Source organism: Euprymna scolopes, chromosome 42 (assembly GCF_053919585.1).
Source record: "Euprymna scolopes isolate OS-2025 chromosome 42, ASM5391958v1, whole genome shotgun sequence".
In the NCBI taxonomy this organism is placed as follows: Eukaryota; Metazoa; Mollusca; class Cephalopoda; order Sepiida; family Sepiolidae; genus Euprymna; species Euprymna scolopes.
The window spans coordinates 4,392,332-4,411,932 of record NC_136523.1 but is presented as its reverse complement, the minus strand read 5'-3'; the positions used below and the strand labels follow the sequence as shown (position 1 = coordinate 4,411,932).

Below are 19,601 nucleotides of genomic sequence, written 5' to 3'. Positions count from 1 at the left end.
TAACCATATAACTAAATAAATAATACTTTTAAATGCAATCCAAATAAACATGTCACTTGCAATACTGTTGTATTACAAATAAATTCTCTTCAATAAACTACTATTACGATTTTGAAGATATTTTTTTTTTTTTTTTAATTACATTTTCACCCCAAACAAGGCACATTGCCACTTTGGTGTAGGGGGCTACTATCAGGGGAAACATCTACTGGGGTACTATGTAGGGATTAGGGCAGCGAGATGTTGGTTCACGTTGCACTTGAACTTATGCATGTCAGTACAGTTGGGGAAGCAGTGACCTGGAATGGAATTCCAAAGTCTAGCAGTTCTGGGGAAGAAACTACTGGAGTAGAAAGATCTTTTACATCTAGGGATCTCTACAGTGTGGGGGTGGGATTTTGCAGCTTGTCAGGTCTGCCGAGGGTGTTCACGTCGTGGGGGCACAAGTGCTTGCAGTTCTTCAGAGCATTCACGATTATAATACTTGTAGAACAGGCAGAGGGATGCAACGTTTCGACGATGGGACAGAGGCTGAAGTTTAGATGCCAATTTAGGGCCTATCAGATTTGCGACTCTCTTTTGAACCCTGTCAAAGAGCGAGAGACTAGTAGCCTATGCACCGGCCCAAATATGACAGCAATACTCCATACATGGGCGAATAGTGGCCTTATAGAGGTACAGGATACTTTCGGGTGTTAGAAGTTTTCTAGCACGGTAGAGAGACCCCACCTTCCTCGCAGCGGCCCTGGCAATGCCCTCGATGTAATTGTTTCAACTCATGTTTCCTGTGAACGTTAGGCCAAGGAGCTTGAGAGACGTACTCTCAGATAAAGAGTCGTTGGCCATTGCTATAGATGTGCTCAATTACTAAATAAATGTTTATTGATTTTAAATTTTAAACTACTAGCAAAACTAAAATCTATAAATCCCCCCTCCCCCCCCACAAACATGTATTTTTATGTTTGAGAAAATATATGCATATTTAGCATTTGGTTTCACGGTAATGCAGACAAAATGACCATCTCATAGTTAAAGATTTAAAGATTTATATAGAATTGGAATCAGGAATTTAGTATAGAATCGATAATTGTATCGGAATTGGGAAAAATATTGGAATCGTCCCATCACTAGTAAATAGCCTGTAAATCTTGGAATGTCACACCAGCTCATAACAATAAAGACAAAACTGTCTTTAGAAATCGTTTGTTGTGAGCTATGTTTCATAACTTCTCTCGAATGAAAACATAGCAGGTATAGTTTGTTTTTTTTTACAAGAGAGTCACCACTTATCAAGACCCGAAAGCCACCCGAGGATAAGGGTTAATGTATGTAAGATGGTAGTGTTTCATTGATTTATTTAAGTGGTGTCCAGCCTGGTACAGGCATTGACGACTATGGCTTTCCATCTACCTCTCTCTCTCTTGAGGCATTCATGAATTCATTGTTGCTCATCATTTTTTATGTTGCCCAGGTTTTCACTGTCAATGTATATTACTTGCTGTCGTCCGCTGCTTCTTCTACCCAGATATGGTAGTGTAATAATCGTTAAAAATGTAAGTTGGGTAGAATTCAATTATTTGAGGGGACGGTTCAACAAGAACTGCTTTACATTGGACTTGAAGGCTACCATACTGTAGTTGGTCAGGAAGCAGGTCAGCAGTTCATTACTCCTATAGATTATCGTTTCCCAACCAGGGTTCCATAAAACCCTGGGGTTGTTTAAGAGAAGGACTCCTTCAAGAGATACTAATAAATAGACTGAGATTATTATGCCTTTTATTTTTTAATTTTTATTTCAAACCTAATTTTCTTATATGTACAAAAATATCTTTGGAAATTTTTAGAGTATTAAAACAATATTTTCACATCATTAAAAAAATTATAATAGTTATAGGGAATATATTTGTAGAATATATTCAGTAAAGTTAAGACAGTTACTTTTTGGTCAGGATCTGAAACTGTACATTATGAGCGATTTATTTGCTATCAAGTAACTTGTTTGACGAATATAAATTGATTCAGCATCTGACCAGTCTCCCAAACCGGTTCTAAAAATAAAAATATTGCTTGCGTTAGGAAGGAAAAATAAGACTATAACATATTTTCATGTGTAGGGGTTTCTTGGGACATCATAATAATTGGAAAAGTTCCAGGATGGTAAAATGGTTGGAAAACACTTTTATAGATATATACTATGACAGCCTTGTAACTCTTGTTTCCCGTTTGTCTTTTAGTCCTCACGTTTCATAATGTTTCTGATAAAGATGGTAGAACTGCTGTTTTCTGAGTCAGAATCTACCCATCTAACTTATTTTTAAGTGTCTTACGTCAAGTGGATTCATGCCTTGTTTGGAGTAATTTCCATAAAGGAAAGATAATGGAAGCAATTTTCATAAGGAAACAATACAAATGGAACATATATTAATCGTTCATTCATACATGCACATATTACAACGAATTAAAATGGTTGTCTCTAACATACATCAATAGACATTTTACAACAGATTAAAATGGTGGTCTTTAACATATATAAATAGACATTTTATGTAAACTGTTTTGGACTCCTAGTGGGGTGGGGGTATGAGATCGATGAATTCGCCAATCGTTTTTATAACCACCGGCTGTGCTAACCAACCAATGAAAACTTTCCAAAGTTACTATAAAAATTGTCGAATTTTGGATTCAATCAGTTCGCTGTTAACTACGTCACGGACTGCATTTGATTCTTGGCCGCCATCTTGGTTACTGCCAATTACACTCAGGATCTGATCTGAACTATGCCGCCATCTTTGTTCAACATAATGTCTCAATACTTAACATTTTACAACAGATTACAATGGTTGTCTCTAACATACATCAGCAGACATATAACAGATTACAATGATTATCTCCAACTAGAGGATTATTATTCATTTTGTTGTAATGCATGCGGTGTTACTATGTGTATCTTTCCTATGCGTGAATAATATGCTCTTATATTTCTTTATTATCCAGGTACCCAATAAACTCTGGGTCATTGCGAAAAAGTAGTCTGTACTTATTTATGAGCAAGGGTTCATTGGGTACCTGGATAATAGAAGAAATATAAAGGCAGGTCATTCACGCGTAGTGAAGATGTGCATATTAACACCACGTGCATTACAACAAAATGAGCAATAATCATCCTCTACGCCCCCCCCCCCCCCAAATCTTTTATACTGCAAGTGGTGAAAACTGGATTGAGAAAAAAGTACATGAACATCACTGGTACAAATTTACAGTCAGGAGAACCTACAGATATAAATAATGAAGCAACACATTTGTTGATAGTTGTCTACCTGAGAAGGAGAACCTACAGATATGAATAATGAAGCAACACATTTGTTGATAGTTGTCTATCTGAGAAGGAGAACCTACAGATATAAATAATGAAGCAACACATTTGTTGATAGTTGTCTATCTGAGAAGGAGAACCTACAGATATAAATAATGAAGCAACACATTTGTTGATAGTTGTCTATCTGAGAAGGAGAACCTACAGATATAAATAATGAAGCAACACATTTGTTGATAGTTGTCTATCTGAGAAGGAGAACCTACAGATATAAATAATGAAGCAACACATTTGTTGATAGTTGTCTATCTGAGAAGGAGAACCTACAGATATAAATAATGAAGCAACACATTTGTTGATAGTTGTCTATCTGAGAAGGAGAACCTACAGATATAAATAATGAAGCAACACATTTGTTGATAGTTGTCTATCTGAGAAGGAGAACCAACAGATATAAATAATGAAGCAACACATTTGTTGATAGTTGTCTATCTGAGAAGGAGAACCTACAGATATAAATAATGAAGCAACACATTTGTTGATAGTTGTCTATCTGAGAAGGAGAACCTACAGATATAAATAATGAAGCAACACATTTGTTGATAGTTGTCTATCTTAGAAGGAGAACCTACAGATATAAATAATGAAGCAACACATTTGTTGATAGTTGTCTATCTGAGAAGGAGAACCTACAGATATAAATAATGAAGCAACACATTTGTTGATAGTTGTCTCTCTTAGGAGAACCTACAGATATAAATAATGAAGCAACACATTTGTTGATAGTTGTCTATCTTAGAAGGAGAACCTACAGATATAAATAATGAAGCAACACATTTGTTGATAGTTGTCTATCTTAGAAGGAGAACCTACAGATATAAATAATGAAGCAACACATTTGTTGATAGTTGTCTATCTGAGAAGGAGAACCTACAGATATAAATAATGAAGCAACACATTTGTTGATAGTTGTCTCTCTTAGGAGAACCTACAGATATAAATAATGAAGCAACACATTTGTTGATAGTTGTCTATCTTAGAAGGAGAACTTACAGATATAAATAATGAAGCAACACATTTGTTGATAGTTGTCTATCTGAGAAGGAGAACCTACAGATATAAATAATGAAGCAACACATTTGTTGATAGTTGTCTATCTGAGAAGGAGAACCTATTGATATAAATAATGAAGCAACACATTTGTTGATAGTTGTCTATCTGAGAAGGAGAACCTACAGATATAAATAATGAAGCAACACATTTGTTAATAGTTGTCAATCTTAGGAGAACCTACAGATATAAATAATGAAGCAGCACATTTGTTGATAGTTGTCTATCTGAGAAGGAGAACCTACAGATATAAATAATGAAGCAGCACATTTGTTGATAGTTGTCTATCTGAGAAGGAGAACCTACAGATATAAATAATGAAGCAACACATTTGTTGATAGTTGTCTATCTGAGAAGGAGAACCTACAGATATAAATAATGAAGCAACACATTTGTTGATAGTTGTCTATCTGAGAAGGAGAACCAACAGATATAAATAATGAAGCAACACATTTGTTGATAGTTGTCTATCTGAGAAGGAGAACCTACAGATATAAATAATGAAGCAACACATTTGTTGATAGTTGTCTATCTGAGAAGGAGAACCTACAGATATAAATAATGAAGCAACACATTTGTTGATAGTTGTCTATCTTAGAAGGAGAACCTACAGATATAAATAATGAAGCAACACATTTGTTGATAGTTGTCTCTCTTAGGAGAACCTACAGATATAAATAATGAAGCAACACATTTGTTGATAGTTGTCTATCTTAGAAGGAGAACCTACAGATATAAATAATGAAGCAACACATTTGTTGATAGTTGTCTCTCTTAGGAGAACCTACAGATATAAATAATGAAGCAACACATTTGTTGATAGTTGTCTATCTTAGAAGGAGAACCTACAGATATAAATAATGAAGCAACACATTTGTTGATAGTTGTCTATCTGAGAAGGAGAACCTACAGATATAAATAATGAAGCAACACATTTGTTGATAGTTGTCTATCTGAGAAGGAGAACCAACAGATATAAATAATGAAGCAACACATTTGTTGATAGTTGTCTATCTGAGAAGGAGAACCTACAGATATAAATAATGAAGCAACACATTTGTTGATAGTTGTCTATCTGAGAAGGAGAACCTACAGATATAAATAATGAAGCAACACATTTGTTGATAGTTGTCTATCTTAGAAGGAGAACCTACAGATATAAATAATGAAGCAACACATTTGTTGATAGTTGTCTCTCTTAGGAGAACCTACAGATATAAATAATGAAGCAACACATTTGTTGATAGTTGTCTATCTGAAGCCAAAACAGTACTATTACGACTGTCACGCACGTGTACCAGTGATGTTCGTGTACTTTTTTCTCAATCCAGTTTTCGCCACTTGCAGTATCAAAGACTGGGAGGGGGGCGTAGAGGATTATTGCTCATTTTGTTGTAATGCATGTGGTGTTACTATGTGCATCTTCCCTATGAATAACATGCCTTTATATTTTTTCTATTATCCAGGTACCCAATAAACCCTTGGTCATTGCGACACGCTAAAAAGTAATGTGTATTTATCTGCGAACATACATCAATTAACATATTACAGCAGATTGAAATGGTTGTCTCTAACATACATCAATGTTTGATTTTGTTTAGCTATCAATACAATCATTAAATTAAAAGAAAACAATAACAAGTAATTGTTAATTAATGAAATTTTCTTTTTCCAAACCAATATGCAAGTTAGTTAACCTTGATGATGGGGCAATTTTCCCAAAGAAACAATGCAAATTTATTCGTACATGGACGTATATGCTCACATTACAACCTGTTACACCGATTGTCCCTAACATATACCAATAAACATATTGCTGTTCACGTTGTCTCACTGCCTAATTTGTTGTTTCTCACTTTCTATTGTCGATGTCACACGCATCTCGTGTTTTACACACACACACACACACACCCACACACACACACACCCACACACACACACACACACACACACACACACACCCACACACACACACACACACACACACACACCCACACACACACACACACACACACACACCCACACACACACACACCCACACACACACACACACACACACACACACCCACACACACACACACACACCCACACACCCACACCCACACACACACACACACACACACACACACAACACACACAACACACACACACCCACACACACACAACACACACCCACACACACACACACACACACACACACACACAGGAACTGTGTGGATTAAAGATAAAGAATCGGGCCATATGTAAGTTTAGCAACCCACTTATCAGGGCAGGTGGTCAGAATGCGTTTAACATTATATGACATAACTCAAATATGACATACCTTACCAAACGTAAACAACATCTGTATCACTTTCCCAGACGTTCTTTGTAATTCTTATCAGGTTTTATATATCAACTAGCAGGGTACCCGGAGTTGCCCGAGGCAATAAAAAAATCCAAATAGAAAAAGTTAAATAGTGTGTGTGTGACATTCTTATATTAAAATTTCTATCTCACTCTGTCTCTTTCTAACTTTCTATCTATCTTTCTTCTCTTTCTCTCTCCTCTATTGTACCGTCCCTCCCCCATCTCTTTCATTATCTTCTGCCAGCCCATTCTCTCTTCTGCCCAACTCATTCTGCCTCACTTGTTTTAATATGTTAAAAAAAAAAATAAATAATGTAATTGCTGTGGTTCAGTAAAGGCTCGGAATTAAAACACAACTCGGTAATTGGTGGAAACAAAATATATTGAACAGAAAGGCCAAAAAACAACAGATAAAGAGATTGGCTATACATCAGTCCGACTGCCAAATACATGAATCGTGCATAACTGGTGTGCTAAAACAAAGAGTGGTCAGAAGATCCCAGTGAAGACAAAACAGAGGATGAACATAGCTCAGGGCAAGTTGTGAGAAGAAGGTCTAGGAGACTTGTATACTCACTGGGTGGGGTTGTGAACAATCTGAGTTAGGTTATAAGTACGGCTATTACAAAAGAATATTGTTTTCATTATTTTGACTCTCGAGTATATATCAGCTGATATGTTTTTAGATAAAGTGATGTAGTTCTTGATTCATTAACTGTGCCTAACTTTCGGGTCTTCTCTGGAGATGTCCTTATCACATGGAAAACCATCTCTAATATAGGCACATATTCCATGCCCATGTCGATCTTGGGGGTCAGATGTTAAGTTAATTACAAACTTATTCAGGGAAATAGTCGGTCCAATGCCAGTTTCACTTAGAAATAATAGGTCTGGTTTGATCTCTTGTAATTGAGTTTCAACCTCTGGAAGGTTGAAACTTAGACCCCTGATGTTGGAGAAGGAGACCTGGCTGTGGGGGTCTATGTTGGAAGTTGGAGTTCTGGGTTTAATTATCTAAATATTCCCATTCTCCTTGAATTTCAAAACTATTTTATGTGCTAACATCCAAGTCTGCTGCTTTTTTAGAGGAGAGGGCAGTTTATAAATTTTATGGCAGTTCCACTCATTTCGGTGTTCTTTTCATGTTTTTGTTTTATTTCTGTTGCATTTCGCACGTGGTTGGTTAGTTTTTATGGTTTATGAGCGATGGTTTCCGCATTTGAGGATTTTTCTTAAGACCATCACCATTGGTTGCTCACTGGTAACAACCTGTGCTGTTATTACTATCATTATTTCACTCACTATGAGTTCTTACACAGATCATCATCAAAGATTGCTCACTGATAAAAATTGATGGTGTCCCTCGGAGTCTGGGTGACAAGAAGTCTCACCTCTTTCGACAACTTTTGCAAATAAATTTGCATTATCGCAACAGTTGCTTGCTGTTGATTTCTCGTTGACAATGACCATTAGTCTTCACTGGAATTTGGGTAGCAATATGCCTCCCCGACGTCCAAGTTTCCTCCGCACATATCCAGTGGAGGTCTGGTAAGTGCTTTCACCCCTCAGTCTTTCTATTATTATTATTATTTACTAATAATCAAAATTACTTCATTGCTTGATTTTTTTTTTAAATGGAAATCGCTCATAAAGTCAATTCATGTAAAGATCTATAAGCATAACAATGGGAAAGGGTGAACGAGTGAAATACAAGTTAGAGATAAGTGACTTGTTTAGTTAATTGCAAATTACAGTTAATTAGAACATTTAAAACTTTTTTTATTTTTCAAACATAACTCATTCCCGGAACTAAATCATATATTTAAGCATCTGTTTTGTGTTATTCAAGTGTATGAGAAGCCTATTATCTCTGACATTTAATTTTTTATTAAAAGCTGCCCTCTATTAATAGAAGAGGATGCTCCGTTCACAATTCACTGGTTGACTTGAGGAGACAGCACACCATGTTTTTTGTTTTACTATTTCGTCAGGATTTATTTACAATTAGAAAGTACCCTCATATAGGGATCTTTGAGAAACCATGTATATAGAGAGACTGAAGATACCCGAGGGTGGCATCAAATAGGCACTCAAGTACTCTATATATTCTTAAGATGCATATGCGAAACTAAGTACTCCTTTGTGAGAATTAACTAACACAGCGATCACCCTCTTTGCCAGAAATAATCCGAGATAAAAACAAAAAACAAGGACTTAGCTCTTGGATGTTTCCTCCATTTTGGTTTGTCTTGCTAAATCAAAATGGACTAATTTAGCTGGCGATTCAGGCCGAGTCGACATGTTAGTTGGATTCAAGGTCGAATCTTGTGGACAGTTCAGAAAAAAATACACGGATAAGAAACACAGTTCGATAATTAATTATCGGTTTTACAATTTTCATTGACTGGACTAATAATTTTAGCTGGTTAATTTCCACCAACTGGAGAGAGTTCATAGTTGAATTTGTCGTCAATCCCACAGTTGACTAAACGATTTAAAAGGCATTTAATAACGCATAATGAAACAGACACATTTTTAAGTTGTTGACGCTTTGAAGTCCTTTCAGCAACTAACTCTAAAGTTAAATTCCCGCCAAAGGTGCAATCCCTGTCTTCCGGCAGAAGTTATAATATCAACCAATCAGAAACCCGGGTTTATCCGTGTTATTTCTGATACCTTTTATCGGGGCAGATGAAAGGAACTGCTTTAGCTTTATACCATATGCAACTTCATAAGCAAATGTGATATAGCAAACCACCATAAAATCTGAAGAAACCAGAAAAAATCTAGATCGGAATTTTTTTTACTCTTGTTCGCTCTAAACAATACATATTGCCACTTGGATGTAAGGAGATGAACGAGATGTTTGTTCACATTACATTTAAACTTCTTGATGTTACTACAGTCAAGTAAACAAAAAGCATGGAAGAAATTCCAAAGTATACCAGTCCAAGGGTAGAATTTTGAACGGAACTATTTATTTACTTCATGGGGGTAGCATGCTCTTGTTCCGTCAGCCATAGAAGTCATAAGTAATTCGCAGTTGTAGTTTTCGATCGCCCATCCTGAGGATTGAACCTTCAACCTTCAGGAAAATATCACTTTTACAAATTATTTTTCCAAGTACTCTAACCACTGCGCCACGGCTCCACAATTTATTCACAAAAAACGTAAATAAAGAAGCATAGCACAACAGTTTCCTGGTGCGCACGGCACCTTAAAATTTCAAAAAATAAACTGGAAGTTTCAGAAAGTGGCACCAACTTCTTAGCAACAAATCAAACCACTTTTTTGAAGCTGTTCATTATTTCTACTTATTCACTTATACCGCATCTCACACTCATCATCTCGCACTCATCATCTCGCACTCATCTTTTTCAGCATCACAATTATTGCTCACTATTCTTCACATCAAGGGAAGAATGTGAGAACCAAGTTTAAATACAGCACTGAAATGATGAACATCTATCACTTCAATAGTTGATAATGTTGTTGATTAAAAATCTATATATCTATAAAGATGAAATTGTCTCTGTATGTACATTTCCCTACCAAACTACTCTGTCAATTTTCAGTCTACAGACTCGAGATTTGACATAAAGGGTACTGAGATTTTGGAAAATCTTTTTAATCAGTTTTCAACCAGAAATTTGGCTGTCAAGGGGTCAAAGTTCAACGATTTGACCTTTGAAAACTCTACCAAACTCCTCCGCTAAATTTGGGTCTAAACACTTGAAATTTTGGATGTTGGTTACTTGGACATGGATCAAACTTTTTAATTTGATTTGAGTTCAAAACAATAACTATAAAGGGGTAAAAATTGGGGTCAAAGTTAAAATACATTTGACGTCTTCGGTCTCTATAAAATTGCTCAGCCAATTTTTAGTTTAAATATTTGAAATTTTACATAAAGTGTATTCAGACATAGGGCAAGCTTTTTAATCGTTTTTTAGCCGAAAATTTCGCTGGCGAGCAGTCAAAGTTCAAAAGATTTGACCTTTGCGGTCTCTAGCAAACTATTCAGCCAATTTTGGGTCTAAACATTAGAAAATTTACATAAAGGGTGTTCAGACATGCCACAAGCTTTTTAATCAGTTTTGGGGCAAATATTTGGCTGCCAAGAGGTCAAAGTTGAAAGAGTTGACCTTTGCAGACTCTACCAAACTCCTTCGCCAATTTTGGATCTAAACACCTGAAATTTTAGATATAGGTTACCTGGACATGAATCAAACTTTTTAATATATATATATATATATATATATATGCACATAAAGTTATGAATAGTACATAGGGCCCAAGCCTAGTGTTCAATAATTCAATATTTTGTCCGTTCTACTTCTTTAACACTCTTATCTTAAATGTGTTTTTTTTTTTTTAATAAAATGACATTTTTTAAAAACTTTTTTTTAAAACTTATCTTAAATGTGTATTTTTTTAATGAAATGACATTTTTTTAAAAACTTTTTTTAAAAACTTATCTTAAATGTGTGTTTTTTTTTTAATAAAATGACATTTTTTAAAAACTTTTTTTTAAAACTTATCTTAAATGTATTTTTTTTTTAATGAAATGACATTTTTTAAAAACTTTTTTTTAAAACTTATCTTAAATGTGTTTTTCTTTTTTTTTTTAATGAAATGATATTTTTTTTTAGAAATTTTTTTTTAAAACTTGTCTTAAATGTGTTTTTCTTTTTTTTTTTAATAAAATGACAATTTTTTTCTTTAGAAATTTTATATAAAAAACCTATTCATGAAATAGACATGTTCTTCTTCACTAAGATTATAATGCATAAATGTTCTCCTGCAACAGGTAGTGCATTTTGGCGATAGTGATGTCTTTTAAAGGCGTCAAAAATAGCGCTAACAATTAATATACATGTAGTTAAATTGGCAAATGAAAAATATGGATAAAGATAATGAATGCTATGAAAGGGTCACGAGTTAGCAAGTGCTAACTCAACAATAGGAATTTTGGAATGAAATCGAAAAATCATGAATTAATGAACAAAGTATATGTATATTAGCAATTTTCTGAAATGTAAAATATATTTTGAAAGACCAAAGTTTGCTGAGAAGTTTTAAAGTTTTTCAATAAAAAGTAGACAAAAGCATCAGAAAGTTTCTTTCAAAGTTCTGTTTGTGTATGTGTGTGAGTTTACCTTCTAAGTGGCTGTTTTCAGTGGATATATAGCAGCACGCTTAAAGTGTAGGGTATTCCAGTCTTCTAGGATGGGTATTGTTGATGTTGAGAGTCGAAGTGCATCGCAGGTGTCTCCACGCATAACTCTGAATTTGTGTTCACCAAGGCACTATTTTATAAGAGGTTTCTAAGTTTGCATCGATTTGTCAATCTGACACTAGATTGTTACTGTTTGAATTCGAAATGAGTTTTATTGGTTGAAAATATTTTGAGTTCACATGTTCCTGTGAAAACCAACTTGCTTTTGAAATGATGAAGAGAGCGAATGGAGAATTGTTTTTAAGTGTTCGTAGTAATTACTTCATGATTCAGTTCCACTACAAATATCTTCCGTTCTAAAAGTCAACCGAATTAATGTTGGTATGTGAAGTTGCACATTGGTTGTGTTTGCTGAAAAACTGGACTATATTCCGTCTATTGAAGTATCATGAAATTTGAATATTAAGAATTTAGAAGCAATGTGTTTTTTTTTTTTATATAAAATATCTTAAAAAAAATTAATTTTGGGCATAAAACGTGAATTCCTAAAATAAACAATGTTGGCAATATTGCACATTCACTCATCCAAATGAATTCCGGCTTTATAAGTCCCTGAAACTAAGCGGCGTTTGCTAATTTGAAGACCGCCGGGTTAGGGTTAGGGTTAGGGTTAATTTGAAGACCGCCCCTGAAAATTTAGGACAAAAGTAAAATATGTTTATTAATATGATAATAATAATAAAAAAGAATAGCTGTAAACTAATATTTTAAGAATAAATGTGTTTATTTACATATTTTTTAATATGTTTATTTACGAAAACATTTTTACAGAAATAATGAATGCATATTGAATGTAAAAATATTACTTTATTATAATAAATTAAAATAAGTAAATAGAAAAAAAAAAGAATGTTAACACAAAAAAAAATATGCATTCTTCGCATATAATAGACTAAATAAAATATGGAAATGAATAAAGGGTATTCCAGTCTTCTAGGATGGCATATAATAGACTAAATAAAATATGGAAATGAATAAAGGGTATTCCAGTCTTCTAGGATGGCATATAATAGACTAAATAAAATATGGAAATGAATAAAGGGTATTCCAGTCTTCTAGGATGGCATATAATAGACTAAATAAAATATGGAAATGAATAAAGGGTATTCCAGTCTTCTAGGATGGCATATAATAGACTAAATAAAATATGGAAATGAATAAAGGGTATTCCAGTCTTCTAGGATGGCATATAATAGACTAAATAAAATATGGAAATGAATAAAGGGTATTCCAGTCTTCTAGGATGGCATATAATAGACTAAATAAAATATGGAAATGAATAAAGGGTATTCCAGTCTTCTAGGATGGCATATAATAGACTAAATAAAATATGGAAATGAATAAAGGGTATTCCAGTCTTCTAGGATGGCATATAATAGACTAAATAAAATATGGAAATGAATAAAGGGTATTCCAGTCTTCTAGGATGGCATATAATAGACTAAATAAAATATGGAAATGAATAAAGGGTATTCCAGTCTTCTAGGATGGCATATAATAGACTAAATAAAATATGGAAATGAATAAAGGGTATTCCAGTCTTCTAGGATGGCATATAATAGACTAAATAAAATATGGAAATGAATAAAGGGTATTCCAGTCTTCTAGGATGGCATATAATAGACTAAATAAAATATGGAAATGAATAAAGGGTATTCCAGTCTTCTAGGATGGCATATAATAGACTAAATAAAATATGGAAATGAATAAAGGGTATTCCAGTCTTCTAGGATGGCATATAATAGACTAAATAAAATATGGAAATGAATAAAGGGTATTCCAGTCTTCTAGGATGGCATATAATAGACTAAATAAAATATGGAAATGAATAAAGGGTATTCCAGTCTTCTAGGATGGTATATAATAGACTAAATAAAATATGGAAATGAATAAAGGGTATTCCAGTCTTCTAGGATGGCATATAATAGACTAAATAAAATATGGAAATGAATAAAGGGTATTCCAGTCTTCTAGGATGGCATATAATAGACTAAATAAAATATGGAAATGAATAAAGGGTATTCCAGTCTTCTAGGATGGCATATAATAGACTAAATAAAATATGGAAATGAATAAAGGGTATTCCAGTCTTCTAGGATGGCATATAATAGACTAAATAAAATATGGAAATGAATAAAGGGTATTCCAGTCTTCTAGGATGGCATATAATAGACTAAATAAAATATGGAAATGAATAAAGGGTATTCCAGTCTTCTAGGATGGCATATAATAGACTAAATAAAATATGGAAATGAATAAAGGGTATTCCAGTCTTCTAGGATGGTATATAATAGACTAAATAAAATATGGAAATGAATAAAGGAATACAGTTCCGCAATAAAAGTACCGTAATAGATTAAGTAAAGAACACGTAATATTAGTTAGGTTTTCAGATTCAGTAAACAAATATAATTCAGTAGAATCTTCAAATTAACTAACACCATTTATGTTCAAGTACTTTCTAAATCGGAAAACTCATTTGGATGCGTAAACATACAATATCGCCACAATTTTTTTTTTCATTTTACTCTTCATTAAAAATAAATTCTTAATATTCAAAATCTTTAAAAGTAGAAATTGCAGTTTTATTTTTCACTTATTATTTCACCTTCATGGGCACACTACATATTTTCGATTTTAACTTTTATGCATTTCTTTTACGTCAGACATCTTGTAAAAGTCTTTTAAGAGAATAGACGAAACGTCACTGAACTAATCAACAACTCTCACTTTCCCTCTTTTTGCATTATTTATTTCGTATCATTTGTTGTATACCCAGTGTGAATCCAGTCTGCTTCACCAGCAAAGTATAAAGTAGACCTGTCATAAATGTTGCTCCCCTTATTTGAACTGTTGTTTCTTTTAAGAATTGCTGTTTTCTTGTTCAGAATCTATCCATCTAACACTTACCATAATTAGTTTTTCACCTTAAAGTGATCATTTTAGTTCCTGACATCAAGTGGCTTCATACTTTGTCTGGAGCGATTTCCAGCAAAAAAAAAAAAAAAAAAAAAAATCATCACTATCATCGATAAATGCTAGTAAATTTCACGTGTGAGTGTCTAGAAAGAATTGTGGCAAGCAAAAAAAAATATCGTAACATACTAATTTCTGCATTTTTACTTTCAATATTTTATTTTTTAAATATTTTAATTTAAATTCTTTTTCGTGACATGTTATACACACACCGTTTTGAATACTGATGTTATGTTGTCCTTCCACCCGGGCAACACCACGTATCCCTACTAGTTGTATCGTTTCTTATCATTCTTATTTGTTTTCTTTTCACTTTCCAGCCTGAAAATACTCTAAAATTATGGCTCAGGGAATTTTTAAAGGTAAGTAAAATAAATTTTTTTTGTTCTCCTAACCTTGATGCATGTCGTGCTCCTCTGAAGGGAGATCTAGTTTATCCGAAGTCCGAATCAAACAAAGTACATGTTTATTATCGAAGGCAAATTACATATCTGAACAGGAAAATTCAATCCTACTTTCTGTCGAACACTCATCTTGTGACCACTGTATTTTATCCATGATCGTCTCCATGGGGGATGGGAATGCATTTTTTCCTTTGAATTAAAGCTTCATAACAACCAAAGAAAAGAAAATATTCTGAATTTTGAAAAAAAAAAACCCTATTTATTTAGATGTTGACGTTGCTTTCACTTCTGCTAGCAGCAGAGGAGTATAGGTAAATTTTTAAAATATTTTCTGCAAATAAATAATTCAAAGCGTAGTATCTGTTCTCAACATTCCGGCAACATCAGACATTTTACTAACAACAAAATTATTGTGTATAAGAAAAATGCAAATTAAAAACATGACAGAATATTAATTTATAAGAAACTGTTTATGAAATAAATATGCAAATTAAAAATGCCTAAAGTTGAGAGCGAATGCTTGCAAATCACTAATATATATATATATATATATATATATATATATATATATATATATATATATTTATATATATAGACAAATATTACATAGTTGCTACACTGAACATGCTAATGTTTCATTTAATTGGTCAGTAATAACCGAAAGTCCTTGTCAGACGACGTAAAAAGTCTGTGTACCACTGAACGCATTTGGTTCTCAAATGGAAGAATTGAGAAAAAATATTTTTTATGAAAGGGAGGAGTGGTAGGTTAAGTGACATTTTAGACTCCAAACATAAAAAGCGATGGGGAGGAAGGAAGACACGCACACACACACACACACACACACACACACACACACACACACACACACACACACACACACAGCCACATATATATGACTATTTCATTTAATCACAAAAGTTAATATACGAAGATAAAATTTTATGTATAAATTTACAGCATTTACTTCAACAGTGCTCAATACATAGGTAGGTAATAAGTTCTGAGAATATATATGGCTTTTAAGCTACACAGATTATTCCGTGTTTCATTCTTGTGAGAATTCGTCAGGCTTATGAATTCTCACAAGAATGAAATGTGGAATATTCTGTGTAGCTTAATTGCTATATATATCTTTATAAGATGCTATATATATATATATATATATATATATATATATATTCAGCCACTCTGATGAGTTGTAAACGATGAAGCGCGTATCAGTGGATAATTATATGTTACAAATTATATATAAAGTATAGTTTTTATATTTAAATTTCTTTCAGAAAAATATAATTTTTCAAAACAAAAATATTTATTATGTGAACAAGTGAACAAAGAAAAATCCATGGATTTTCGATGTAGGCTCAACTCATATATGGAGAGAACCAAAAAGAATTCTTTTAGCTATGGCTAGACGTCACATTTCTAATATGTTACCTAGCATTTTCCCTCTCATTCTGATAAGAAGCATTAGGCTTTAAAATATATACAGTTGTGCCCGATATTATTCATACCCCCCTTGAAAATTGAGTTTATTAGGTGTAACTTTTGTAAGAATTTATTGTTTACGTCCATATTGATACATATTCTTAATAAACCTCTTCTGATCATTTTCGTCATTTTAAAATCTCGGGATACTTGTAATAAAAGAAATATACAGCTATTTATAAAATCTGCAATGTTCAAAAATAATCATACCCCCTTATTTTTTCAGTATTAATCGAGTTTCTGACTGTTTGTTTTCTGTTTGATTCTTATTTTGAATGCTTTTATACAACCTTTGATTAATTTCATTTCGTTTTTTGCATTTTTCAGAAATTAAAATGATATCAACTGAAAACCAATAAAAGAATAAAAATTATTAGAATGGGGAAGAAAAAAGAGCTTAGTAATGATCTTAGGACTAAAATTGTGAATTCACATAATGATGTTACAAGTTACAAGATGTTACAAGGTTACAAGTCAATTTTCAAGAAATTTGAGGTCCCTACAGCAACAGTACAGAGCATCATCAAAAAATTCCAGAGCCACCACACAACAAACAACTTGATTGGTAGAGGAAGAAAAAGGAAACTGTCTGCTAGAGCCACCAGGAATATTGTAAGAAGTGTTAATGCAAATCCAACCACCACTAATAAGGACATTTTAGAAAATCTGGAGTCTTCTGGCATAAAAATATCAAGGCAAACATTGCAAAGGACTCTGCATGAAAATGGTCTGAAAGGAAGAAGACCAAGAAGGACTCCATTGCACACCGGAAAACACCTTGCAGCACGTCTAAAGTTTTCTAGGACCCATGTGAATTCTCCAGAGTCCGTTTTCTCAAGTATTTTGTGGACTGACGAAACAAAAATTGAATTGTTTGGCCATATGGATGCTTCTTACGTTTGAAGGAAGAAAGGAGAAGCTTACAACCCAAAGAACACCATACCCACGGTGAAACATGGTGGTGGTAGCCTAATGTTTTGGGGCTCCTTTTCGGCTAGTGGTCCAGGTAGTTTGGTCAAGATAGATGGAACCATGAAGAAGGAGCAATATTTGGAGATACTCAAGAAAAACATTAGACAGGATGCGGAGAAGCTCCATTTAGGACCAAACTGGGTCCTTCAACAGGATAATGATCCAAAACATACTGCCAAAATAGTCAAGAAATGGTTTGAGGATAATCAAATTAATGTTTGGAAATGGCCTAGCCAGAGTCCCGACCTGAACCCTATCGAAAACCTCTGGCACATATTGAAAACTGAGGTTAAAAAGCGGAAACCTAGAAATTTGAGGGATTTGGAGAACTACTGCATTGAAGAATGGTCAAAAATCAGTGTTGATGCTTGTAAAAACCTTGTTGATAAATATCCCAAACGGTTACAGGCAGTTATTAAGAATAAAGGGCATGCTATTGACTATTAGTAAGAGAGGTATGAATAATTTTGAACTAGTGCCATTATTGTTTTTCTTTGTATAATGTTTCAAACTTGCATAATTTATTTATTTGTTGAGTTTAAATTAAATGCTTATGCTTGATTTATTGTTTGAAATCCCTTTAATATTGTCTACCTTCTGGTTTGAGCAATATTCTTATAGAAATCTCAAAGATCCGAGGGGTATGAATAATATCGGGCACAAGTGTATGTATAAAGAGCATATATCGCCTACCTTAATTGATGTAATATTAAATTTCTATGCATTAGTATATATCTTTATATTGTCGTTTTTTTTTCTTTTTTCTTCTCTACATATATATATGTTGTATTTAAGAATCTTATCATTTAATTAAATAAGCACAACCTGTTTTGGTGTTGATAGTTAAAATTCTGTCATTTAGATATATATATATATATATATATATAAATTTTTTTTTCTGACCCCCACCCAGGTTGTATTTTAACTTGATAAACGAAATAGAAAAATGTATTTGGTGGAAATGTCACTTTTGAAGGTAATTCTTGGCCTGAAGACGTAATCCCCCAACGTGGGTGATTACAGAAACATGTATGCACATATGTAGCCATTAATGTTTGTATAAAATTAATATACCTGCTCTGTTCACTCATTGAGCACTATTTTGGTAGACACATGTTGTTTCATTGGATGTACTTCTAGGAAACTAAACTCTACTGGCTATATATATATATATATATATATATTAAATGCATGAAACAGTTTTTTATGGTAAACAGCTGATGATCCGTACAATAATATTGATACAAACATAAATTATTACAAACAAAATAATACAGTGATCGCAACTATTGGACTTATAGACTAAATTTCATATTATTTTAAACGATAAAAATTTTCCAAGATATATATATATATATATATATATATATACACACACACACGAAAGCAGGAAGACCCGATGCTACTAGGGATTGAATGAGGATATTTTTAGCGTCATTGAAATCGGTTATATATATATATATATGTATGTATATATATGTATATATGTACTCCGATAATTTTTTTTGTGTATTGATATTCATATTAAAAACCCTTTTTTTCTATTTATTTAAAAAGAAAATACAACTTTTTTTATATATGGATCGTGCAATTGCATTCATCTGCAAAAAGATGTAGCTAATTTGCATATTCTTTTAAACATTCATTTGAATTAATTCCCTATCAGTTTTTTCGGTTTTCTCATGGGATGATCATCTTTAGTTAATTATATTCATGCAGATATTCTACATGATTTATACTTGCATAA

The 19,601-nt window shown here is 33.1% G+C and overlaps 1 protein-coding gene across 4 annotated transcripts in view; it reads left to right on the top strand.

The window, feature by feature from the left end:
- Positions 1-19,601, top strand: part of LOC145266913 (inositol polyphosphate-5-phosphatase A-like) — a 729,402-nt gene that overhangs the window by 238,619 nt on the left and 471,182 nt on the right. For all 4 annotated transcript variants that reach the window (XM_080122706.1, XM_080122705.1, XM_080122704.1 and 1 more), the window contains one exon: positions 15,308-15,349. In XM_080122706.1, the coding sequence (XP_079978832.1) occupies positions 15,308-15,349 (42 nt within the window). The remainder of the gene's footprint in view (positions 1-15,307; positions 15,350-19,601) is intronic.